Here is a 12,198-nt window from a genome sequence, read left to right as displayed (position 1 = left end):
TTTAACTAGCTCTTAAACATCTTTTCTGATGCTTTGACTGCAACCTCCATGCGCTCTCTCTGAGACAAATTAACTTTGTACTGTCATTTACAGGTTGTCTCACCTGGGCGACTGTGCATCTTGTTATAGTTATACTGTAAGACTTTGACTTTAAGACTATTGCATTAACCTTCAGGAATTCCAATACTGTCACTCTTTTAAACAGATGCTTATATGTGTAATAGAATTTAAAGAAAAAAGATATTTTAACCTTGGTAGTCCAGTAAGGCTTGATTAGGAAGGCAGTAATTGCAGTAATCAAATTCTCACATGCACAATCTAATTATATTTAGAATGGGAAAAAATGCTTCCGTAGATAATGATTATGCTAATGATACCGGAAATGTCACCTTCATCCTACAACTATATCAGGCTAAGCAGTCTTAACATCTAGGTTACGCAAGGAAAAAAACAACAAAGTAATTTAAATGTCAGCCAAGAGAAAAAACATCCATTTTACATACTGAGCATTTCCAACACATCTAATGAGATGATACACAACGAGAGAAAATTGACTAATTAAAACACAGGAGACACAAACCCCCCTTCAAAACTGAGAAGGTTGATGAATCTGTTGATTCAGATTTTCACATTACCAAATGATTATCAAAAAAGACCTAGCATTCAAACTGGCATTGTAAACTTCAAAAATCAAATGCAGTACTCCATCTGTTTACAGTCCCTCTGTATTATTTTATATATAAAGAACTACTCAAATGTAGACACCTAGCTATGTGTTGTGCTATTTGCTTTATTAAAAAATCCCACACCTAAGAATACTTCAGATATCTAATGTACTCAGTGTAACTTTTTTGTCTGTTCCACTGCACATACCACCATGTTAGCGCAGGATTAAACTAGCACTGTGTCTACAAGCATGTTACTGAACTATTTTTACTAACCTGTTTTAGTATGTTACTAAGACTAAAGCTACAGCTACTTATCCAGGCAACAAGCAGATAGTTTGAAATGCATAGAAATGAGACTTACTTATTATAAAAGAGCTGAACCGATAGGGTTGTAAAGTGGTGTCTCAGTCTCAGAAAATACTGTAATAACGTCAGGCTGTGGCTTCTCATCATTTGTTAGCACAGAGGCGACAATGTCAACAAAAAAAAGCAGACAAACTGCGGTGTCGTGCTTCCAGTGCTGGTGCCATCAGGGCCCTGCTAACCTACTTTCCTTTGAACTGGTAGATCCTGTCAGCCTCTATTAATATCACAGCTGTGGCCCGCAGTGTGGCAGGCCTCAGCTGTTCGGGAGGAGAGCGGAACAAAGGCTGTCCGTTTTGTAAAAGTGCTACCTTTCAGAAAAAAAACAGGTCTCTGAGCCAGTGATCCGAGGACAGGGGCATTCTCACAAAGTGGAGCTGTAAATACCATACAGCTGTCAAAAAATGAGACTGATCCTTTTTGGTGAGCAGCCCCAATGCCTGGAGAAGGGTTCAAAACTTTCTTACTTGGACATTCCACCATGTTAGTATCTGAAGAAGACTGATTGAGCCATACAGCTGAACAGCAGATGTTTAATAATTTATTTCTAACATATTCATTTATGGGTTTTAAATGTAAGACATTATATTACAACAGCTGTTTTTATTTACAGCCTTGAATGTTTTCAAATTCAAACAAGAAGAAAAATCTCTCTATGTATAATGTAAACACCCAATAAAGTCCCCAAAGGCGCTAGATTATTCAGATATGCATGAATCATTCACTGATTTTTTTTCACTTGTGTTATTTGAAATATTTGAAAACTATGCATTAATAAATGCATATTTATTAAATGGGTGGAGCCACATGCTAGTCAGGTTTCAGAAGAAATTAAATGAAGTATAAAAAATCTCATAATAATAATCAATACATTTAAAATGAGGATTTTCAAATTAAAATTATGGAACATGGAACTCGTGCATTTAGGTCTTAAAAATAAATTGTGATATAAGACCAGCTCTCTGGCTTTTGATCAGGCTTTGTGTTTTTCTTTGATTGACATGGGAGGTTGTTTACAGGTCTGAGTGTGAGGGGCCCTCTATAGTTCACTTGCTGATACAGATAAGTGTGGCTTTGACTGGTTTGGCAATCATATCCAGCTTCTGTGAAAGAGCTCATCAACACTTTATGAGTCACAGAAGCCAAACAAGTCCTGAGGGACAGTGCTGTCGCAATACTACCAAAAATGACCCCATGATGCAATGACCAGGGAAGGCAATATGAAAATATAGCGCAAAGAGATGGATAGTGACACAAAAGACAAGAAGCATTATACAAGAAAAAATTCTTAGATCACTAAGACCAGCAGAAGGGTTTAAATGAAGGATTGAGAACCAAATACAGGTCTGAAAGAGAAGTATATTACCTGAGTGAAGCATTTCTGGGGAAATTGACACAATTGTTTGAAATATGGACTCTCTCCAGAAATCTCCATCAAACTACTCCTACAACAAGTTCTAGTAAGAAATGCTATGGACTTCCACAGAAATGTTTTGGAAGGGAATCTCTTCAGATGAATGCATGCTTTGTTAAAAAAAAAAACATCCAAAAGTTTGTAAAACACCCCAAAGCTTTGTGAAAAAAAAGCTAAACAAACTAGGTTCCTAGGATTACACAAGTCATAGGAAGCTCTAGCATAGGAAGGGAGAAAAAGGGGAAGTCTTTGAGTAGACATGGTGAGGGGATGCTGGGAATAGCAGCAGAGTGGTAGGGCATACGCAGTGACAAGGAGAAGGACACCCTACTCAGACCAGGTACCTTGTGTTTCCAGGGACTCAAATCACAGCACACAGTAAGGCAAGACTGACTTAGGCAGCCTAAGAGACTAGGCTGCTGAATGAAAAAGACAAAGAAGAAAAAACAAAGACACATGACAATGACAGAAAAAAACAAAACATGCAAGTTACAGTATTGAGATACCACATATATACATGCATTTATAATGCATGTACATAACCAAATTATATTCTTATTTCATACAGAACATATATGATAGGTTTCCAAAATGATAAAATAAACAGGAAAATATTTGGACAAAGTAATATGTCCATCAATCTAGCCCACAACCCATATAAAACCTTTAGTGAATCGTACTTCTCGGCACTACCCCTAGAGGGCAGTGTAGTCTTAGCAGTTATAACTTGCTGACAAAATGAAACAACTCTCAGCAGCACAAGAGAAACAAAATATTTTCAGTTTAAATGTAATGTTTCTTTGGTCAAAGATTATAATTACTTAACTTACTTATCACAATTTCAAATCATTAGCTTAACAAATCATTAGTGATCCATTTAATTAAACTCAATTCATGTTACTTTACAGAACCAAACTTATTTCATCCAATGCTGCAGATCATGTGAAATATACTACACAACTGTAGAGAGTGTTTTCTTTAAGAAACTAGGATTTCAATTTAGTTTTTTACGAACTTAAATTCACCATTATATACCAACCTGAACTCATTTATGTCTTATATCAATGGGTAAGGCCTCAAATTACACAAATTACACAAAATATGAGAAAAATCATAAAACTGGACTACATATTTCTTGATAACTGGGTATAATACAATTGGCGGGAGAATATTGTAACTAAACCATTATTCAACTAAAATCAAAACTGGCAACTGGAAAGCAACAAGCTCTTTGTTATTTTCTTAGACAATCTTTCATAAAATAAGACCAAGTCATGGGTTGACATTCACACTTTTTGATAAGTATATTGAAGCCAAGGCAGGAGGCAGATGTCTGCCAGGCTGTGATGTGTCTGAATCCTTGCTGAAAGACTTGGCATTAGGCAATCATGCTTCGCTACTAAAAAACAAATAAGGACTATGAGCCAAGCAGTCTGCTTTCGTTTGTTAACACTGTTATGTTTTTACAGTACAGCATCTCACTTACTCATGTTAAATGTCCCTCTCCTTGCTGGTAAAGAATCTTCTGAATCACATTCTGAAAAGGGCGCAGTACACAGCCTGTGATATCTAAAACAGATCCCAGAGGACTGCGCTTACATGAGTATTACATGAGTCATGTGTGGTGCAGCCCTGGCAGAGTTTTACCTTTTTGTCAGCATCCTCGTGGTCAGGCAAACTGCTGTCGGACAGGTTGGAACTGGAGAAAGTAGGACCCTGGGAGTAGTACTGGGAACTGCGGAATCCATCCTTCCTTAATTTGTCACATTCTGGAAGACAAAAGAGAATGCGGTTATTGGAGGGATTTTTTTTCACTTTAAGGGTCACACCGTGTTTGGCGGAAGTATACCAAAGGCTTTTTCCCCTGTGAAGAAACAGACAGAGTTCCTGGAGGTTTAAAATATTTCTAGCTCTCCAGGAACATTTTTTCTCAGACTTTTTTATGTGGGTCTGACCTGCAGCTTTTAAACAAAAAGGAATTAAAGGAACAGCTGACTACTAACCTCATGCATCAGGTCAGCTAACTCAGATTAATGAGTGGTAAACAGTATGCCTGTCAGGTTCAAAGAGAAGTAAATTACAAAATGCCAAAGGTAGCTAGACCCAGGAGATATATTGACACCAAAACCCACTTTTGATACTCTTAAGACAAGCTCATCCCTCCACAGTCAAGATGTTTGGATGACAAAGAATTAGACATTCAAACAAAATGAAGAAGAACAAAATGTACAACCATATACAGAGATATGTCATGCTCTAAAAATAAATGGGAGTTTCCTCATGTAAATTGCAGCAATAGCTACGGAACTCGGTAGCTTATGAAATGTAATGAAAGAGAAGTAAGCATTAAGCACATTTTATCTTATTACTTGACAGTAAGCATTAATTTGGTCACTGTGAGTGAATTGTGGCTATAACAGATGTAGACTGTGGTCAACATGCAAAGCTGATTTCATGAGATCTTGAGTTTATTATTAGTTACATATTTACTGCCACAACCAGCCATCCAAGGTAACCACACATAAACTGCACATGCTGCAGTTATGTTCCACATCAGGCAGTACAAAACATCCGGAGGGGCACCTGATTTTGTAAAGATACATTACTGCTCAATGTTATGCCTCACCCCCCCACACACATAAATACCTGTACACTAGATAGCAGTTTTGTTTTGCATGCTATCCATTACCGTTCCCACTCTTTGGGGCCAGTTCAGAAGGATTTCGAAATATGCTGAAGGCAAAGTCGTGGCATGTTGTCAGCAGTTGTGGCATGTGAATCAGACACATGATGTCACTGGCGCTAATGTACAGTACATAGAGTAGAACAACTCCAACAAGATATGCAAAACCTGGCATTCTGTTTTTGTTATCAGGTGTGCTCCTCCCTAGGCAAAAGAAATGCAAAGAGGGAAATGAGTAATCCCCAGAGTTTGAACTGACAAATACCTTAGGAAAAAAGTAACAAAAATCTGGAGATTTCGAAAGACTTGAACTTCCTTCTGAAGAAGCCATACCAACCACAGTTTGGACGGAACAACGCTCATTCTCTGACAGAACTGCGGCACCTTGCTCACTGGCACAGTCTCTTGGCTAGACACACGGGACAGCAGTAGCTGTCAGTCCAGAGCATTACTTTAGTGCTCTGGGCAACCGCTGGGCATATGGCAAAGTCAATGCAGGGATGCACGGTGTTGGGGAGAGGAGTCATGTTGCTGAAAGAGAGCTTCTTCTCTTTGTACCAGGAATGAAGACAATGGGGTGTGTGGCAGGCAGGCAGATGAAGTGTCTGTCTGAAGAACCTGTTTGGGGTGACTCCATGTCAGGAAGAGGTGAGGTGGACACAGCTGAGGGATCCTATATTAGGGTTGAAAATCAACTGGAAACCAAACTCACTTTTGCTCAGAGCATTTGGCTTGGTGCTGCCTTGAAAACAACGGTTTTGAACACTGATAGTTCATTGTGGAAACAGCAAGTCTAGTGAACCCAACTAGCAGAAGCACAATCTAGAAAACACAAAAATGGCTAGGGAGCATTTACGAGCATTCAAATTGATATATGGCAAAGAAACATCTAAAAGCTTGCCAAGAAGTTAAGATCAAAGCAACATTTTAAAAGTAATATGTGTGATTTCAGGAAAAAGGGAAGCAAGTTAGCCAGCAGTCATATCACCCTGTAACTCACAACTGCCAACCCACTGGAGCTAAGCATGTGTGAGTCTGGTCAGTACCTGGATGGGAGACCTCTTGGGAAAGCTAATGTTGCTGCTGGAAGAGGGGTCAGTGGGACCAGTAGTGAGCGCTCACCTTGCAGTCTGTGTGAGGCCTAATGTGCCAGTATAGTGATGGGGACACTATGCTATTATAAAGGTGCAATTCTTCGGATGAGACGTAAAACCAAGGTCTTGACTTTCCATGGTCATTTCATGGGCATTTCTCGAAAAGAGTAGGGGTGTTACCCCAGTATCCTGGCCAAACTTTATCCTGGCCGTTATCAATCACTACCTCCTAATAATCCCTATCCATCAAGTGGCTTCATTACTCTGTTCTCGTCCCCACTGATATCTGATGTGTGGTGGGTGTGGGCTGCCAGTATCGCATCATCTAGGTGGGGGCTGCACACTGGTGGTGGTGGAGTGGAGTCTGTAAAGTGATTGAGTGGAGTGTCCAGAAAAGCACTATGTAAGTGTAGGATATTAAATCTGAACTAAGGAAGTTGTTCTCATGGATGTAAAGCAATTAAAAGAGAAAGAAAACACAGTAAGGAAAGCTGTATAGAGCACGTGGTATTCCTGAGTGTTTGACATGGAACACTGACATGGAAGCTCGAGAAGGAGCAGTAATGTCACATAGAATGGGCTTGCGATCTTGAAAAAAGCCTTAGCGTGGGGAACTCAAAAGCATGTTCTGCAAAGAGTGTCTTTCTGTATGAGGTGCAAACTCCAACTACAATGAGAAAGGAGGAATAACTGCCACTTTCCTTCCTCTTCCCCCCGTTTTGCTAAAATGCTGTTATCACAGTTCTGTTCCTTCCAAGGGTACAAACATTCCTCTGTACCACCACATTGAGTCACTGCTATCCCCATTATGCAAAGCAAACAGATCCTCACTTCTCTTCTTAAGAGCTAACACCTTTAGGAATTCACTCAAACATATGGCACGCTGTTGTGAATTTGCGCCATGCGGAAGCAGCTGCATGTTTTGTGGCTAGAAGCTTACTCGAATTACGGAAACAGGAGATTCTTGAGCTTGTATGCTACTTTTTTACACAGAGCAGTTTCTCACATCCTCCAAGGAACGTAGGGTGCAGATGCAGAAAAAAGGCACATTTGTAACAAGTGTATCGTTGTTGCTAAATCCAAACAGAGTCCTAAATGTCACACAGTAGACAGGGTCCAAAGGGTTGTTTGTGTCACAGTCTGGAGCCAATGAAACACATAAGTGACTGGAGAGATTACCCACAGTCCCCAAACAAAGCTGGATGTTGCTCACGATCACAACTCATCGTTGGAGAAACAGAGCATCTACAACAGCTCATGAAAGGGGCAGATGTGCTTTCTGGTGATCACAATGGAAATATGTCAAGCTGAGGTAATGGTATAAAAACAGTCTGCTCTGAAATGCTTTAAGGCAGAAACCCACCGACCCCCCTTAAGAACCTTTCTATTCTTAATGCATCTACTGTAGCTAAGGAGGCTATAGAAGGAGAATTAGATCATGAATTAAACAGGCCTTTTAATTTGGATTGATCAAAGTGTTTATAAGATCACTTGCAACTAAAAATAACAGTAAATATACCCTCTCCATATACTATAATACAGAATTTCTTGCTAGTAGAAACTGATTTAAATGATCACTATTTATCACAGCAGAATTGTCTTTAAATTATTCATACTTAAAGCTTTATTAAATACTATTTCAGTACTGTTTATTATTATTGCAAGTTTTGCAGCCACTGGCAGCATAAGACAAGCCTGTTTCCTGTGCCTGTCGAATGATTAAAGACAATTTTTAACAATTGTTTAATAGACTGTAATTTGACAACAATTTAATTTCCAGGCTTCTGGAGTAAATTACAGTTCTGAAACCCAACTGAAAACCCTCCTCTCCAGCTGCTCTGAAATCCAACCTTGTTTGAAATGAGGTTTTAAGGGATGTTATTCCTGTTGTAGAGACATAAGACTCCTATCAGTAAGGCACTACCAAGTTCATAACAATTATTCCTGATGTCACCCTTAAACTGAAAGGGAAAACTTAGGTTTAGAAGCCTGTCAATAGGAAATGTAATCTGGGAGGTTTATATGTCATTATTATTGATATGTGTGATTTTTATGGGTTTCACATTTCATAGCTCTCTGAGCACCGAAGTGATATTTTTCAGTCTGATTCAGGACTCTGCCTTAGCTTTTTACAGTGACAGCTCAATTCATTTCAGATGATAAAGTAACCATCACATTTACTAATTAAATTTCCATCAAAGAGCTCATTTGTTCTTTTTCATAAAGCCTAACCACTGTGGTAATTACCTTCATTCACTGCACTCCATTTCATACAGATCACATGTGGTTTGTGCTACACGTATATAGAAAACCATTTTTTCAGTATACCTATCTAAATAAATTACAGAAGTTACAAAAGCAGACAGAGGCTCTTCTAACTAAATGAAACAAATATGACAAGATAATAACATAACACACCTGTTTCAAAAGCCTTGCATTTGTTATGGAGTAAAAAAACACTCTTTCCCAGATTCTGGATAAATCCAGGCAGAATGCCATCCTGTGAAGAGATTCAAGCTCAATATGGGAAACACAGATAACTCCAGGGCCCAGCAAAGGGCTGTGAGAGACTAAAATGTTAACAAGTTTCATCACCGTGCTGAAAACTTTACTATAATCTAACTCTGAATCACTGAGGCTTGGACTAGCAAGCACAACAAAGTATATTTATTCAGAAATTCAGACTTAGTTCCAATTGCACTGAAACAATAGCATAAACAATAATTTCAAAGAACTGAAATCAGCCTAGTTGCAAAATATGAATGTTGTACAGAATGCTGCTATTTCCTAGTTCCTCTAAAAGTGCTAGAAAACAGATATTCTGCACATACAGTAACAAAAATAAGTTACCCATGACCTACTTTCAAAGTATCTTTTCCACAATTCTATATTTAATTCTCACAGGTATAAAAAAACATGAATACAGCCTAAAAAAGAGGTATCAGTGAGCTACAGCCCTACAGCTAAAACCTGCATTGCACTGCGTTAATACTTCAATTCAGGCTCCCTAAAGATAAGACTCAACAAAATTAATTAAGGTCATTCGGTTCAAGTTACGTGTGTCATGTCGACAAAGCAACCTTATCCTGCAAAGGAAATGAGATGCAAATGAAGAGAAGAGAACTCTTCTTTCTTGCTGCATGACACAAGACAGCTGGTCTGCCATGTTTTCCCTTGCCTCACTCTCAGATACCATGATATGCTGCCCTTCCTACAGTAGGGTACACTGACATGCCAGTCCTGGGCTCCGGTCCATTTCTTACCATTCTCCCTTGCACAGTTTGGCTTGTGGACTAATAGGAACGGATCTGTATTTTTTGCCTCACGGGTTTCAAAGAATACACACTCGTGTGCTTCCCATGGGAGCAGGCCACTCTGATTAAATATTGATTTATTTGGAACATACAAATATTGAGCAGCTGACTGCCTCTGTGTCCCTCTTGTTCTAGCCCTTTGACACTGATATTTTGCTCAGCAGCATATTAATAATAATAATAATAATAAAAACTTTATTTTATATAGCGCCTTTAAAGGTGGCTTCTCAAAGCGCTTTACAGGATGACAATAACAATAAATAAGAAGACTACAACAATAAATAAGAAAATTTCACAAGACAGGACACAATTATAATTACAACAATACAACAATAACAATAGAGGAGACCGTGGAAGATGGTATTAAGAAGAGCAGAGGGGTGAAGAATGGAACCAGTTACGTAAAGGCTTTTCTGAAGAAGAAGGTTTTGAGTCTGGATTTGAAGGAGTTTAGAGAAGGTGACTCTCTAATATCCTTGGGCAAAGAGTTCCAGAGCTTGGGGGCATAGCAGGAGAAGGCCCTGTCGCCCATACAATGTAGACGGGCTTGGGGGACAGTAAGGAGGGCAGAATTTGAAGAGCGGAGGTTGCGAGGTGGGGAGTAGGGCGATAAAAGTTCAGACAGGTATTGAGGTGCCAAGCCATGTAAAGCCTTGTAGGTGAGCATGAGGATTTTAAAGTCTACGCGGAATTTGACCGGAAGCCAGTGCAAGGACTCCAGGATAGGAGTAATGTGAACACTTGCACTAGACCTGGTCAGGATTCTGGCTGATGAATTTTGGACATACTGCAGCTTGTTCAGAGTAGATTTAGATACCCCAGGGAGCAGAGCATTGCAGTAGTCAATTCGAGAGAATACAAATATGTTGATCAGCTTTTCAGCCACAGTTAATGATAGCATAGGGCGTAGTCTTGCGATATTTCTAAGGTGAAAAAAAGATGTTTTGACAGTATGCTGTACATGTGGGTCGAATGTTAAGCCAGAATCGAATATAACCCCAAGGTTTTTCAATTTTGATTGAAGCTCAAGTACAGAGCCATCTACAGACAGGGTTACAGGACTGGCTTTACGAAGTTGATGGGGGGTACCAATAAGCATGACTTCAGTCTTCTCACAGTTAAGATGAAGGAAGTTTTGAGTCATCCAAATTTTTATGTCAGAGATGCAATTAGATAGAATAGAGACAGCCACATCAGTGTCGGGTTTGGTATGGATGTATATTTGAGTATCGTCAGCGTAAAAATGAAAGCTGAGGCCATGTGATCTTAAAAGCTGACCAAGTGGGAACATGTAAATGCTGAAGAGCAAGGGGCCCAGTATTGAGCCCTGGGGGACACCAGACTTGACAAGACCAATTTCAGACCTGTACCCATTGAGAGAGACAAAGTGACAGCGATCAGTGAGGTAAGACTTAAATCATTTGAGGGCAGTGTCAGAGACTCCAAACACAGTCTCGAGACGAGAAAGCAAGATGTTATGGTCAACAGTGTCAAAGGCAGCACTGAGATCAAGAAGGATGAGTATGGAAAGAGAACCAGAATCAGAAGCTATTAGGAGATCATTGGTGACTTTGACTAGGGCGGTTTCTGTGCTGTGAAGTTGACGGAAGCCAGATTGGAGGGGTTCGAAAAGGTTGTTTGTCATGAGGTGGTTATGTAACTGAAGTGTGACAGCACGTTCTAGAATTTTAGAGAGAAAGGGTAAGTTGGAGATGGGGCGAAAGTTGTTAAGATTGTCGAGAGCCATGTTAGGCTTCTTTGGCACTGGGGTAATAGCAGCAGTTTTGAGGACCGTTGGTACAATGCCGGTTCTCAAGGATTCATGTATTATATTGAGGACAATGGGACAGAGAGAAGAGAAACAGGACTGGAATAAAGTGGTGGGAATGGGATCTAAAATAGATGTGGTGGGTTTCATGCGCGTAACTAGTTTGTTGATATTGAAAATCTTTCACAAGTGCCACACCCTTAACTAAACAGTGAACAGACAACACTGCTTACTAGTGTGCCTGATTGAAAATCCAAAGTTGCAGTCCCTGTGTTTCTTATTTTTACTCATGTATCACTTCTGTTTTGTACAGTAGAAGGTAACTCATGTTCTCAGAAATTACATTTAATGATGTGTCACATGTGTGTTATATTTTAAGTGTACATACAGTGTACTACCCTGCAGGTACTTACAGATACTGTCTGGATCTAAAACACAAAATGAAGGTATAGGCATCTTCATTCAGGATTGCGGTGAGAGAGCAGATTGTTCAAATTCACTTGAATGTTGGAAAATAGCATTTTGCAACCATATCACTCTGCAACTCACAACTGGCAACCCACTGAAGATAAGCAGGTGAGCCTGGTCAGTACCTGGATGGAAGACCTCCTGGGAAAAACTAAGGTTGCTGATGGAAGAGGTGTTAGTGGGGCCAGCAGGGGGCGCTCACCCTGTAGTCCATGTGGGACCTGACGGGGACACTATACTGTAAACAGGCGCTGTCCTTTGGATGAGACATAAAACTGAGGTCCTGACTCTCTGTGGTCATTAAAAATCCCAGGACGTTTCTCAAAAAGAGTAGGGGTGGCCCTTACCAATCATGGCTTCCAAATAATAATAATAATAATAATTGCTTACACTTATATAGCGCTTTTCTGGACACTCCACTCAAAG

At 39.7% G+C, this 12,198-nt stretch overlaps 1 protein-coding gene across 10 annotated transcripts in view; it reads right to left on the bottom strand.

The window, feature by feature from the left end:
* Positions 1 to 12,198, bottom strand: part of nhsl1b (NHS-like 1b) — a 187,729-nt gene that overhangs the window by 16,837 nt on the left and 158,694 nt on the right. For 9 of the 10 annotated variants that reach the window (XM_088625013.1, XM_088625015.1, XM_088625014.1 and 6 more), the window contains exon 3: positions 4,093 to 4,214. In XM_088625013.1, coding sequence (XP_088481139.1) covers positions 4,093 to 4,214 — 122 coding nt within the window. Of the gene's footprint in view, positions 1 to 2,789; positions 2,862 to 4,092; positions 4,215 to 12,198 lie in introns of all 10 variants that reach the window. The other variant, XM_088625023.1, reaches the window with a different exon arrangement.

This window comes from Lepisosteus platostomus, chromosome 3, assembly GCF_059453375.1.
Source record: "Lepisosteus platostomus isolate fLepPlt1 chromosome 3, fLepPlt1.hap1, whole genome shotgun sequence".
Taxonomy (NCBI): domain Eukaryota; kingdom Metazoa; phylum Chordata; class Actinopteri; order Semionotiformes; family Lepisosteidae; genus Lepisosteus; species Lepisosteus platostomus.
Note: the sequence above shows the minus strand (reverse complement) of the source record. Positions and strands in the feature narration are given on the sequence as shown.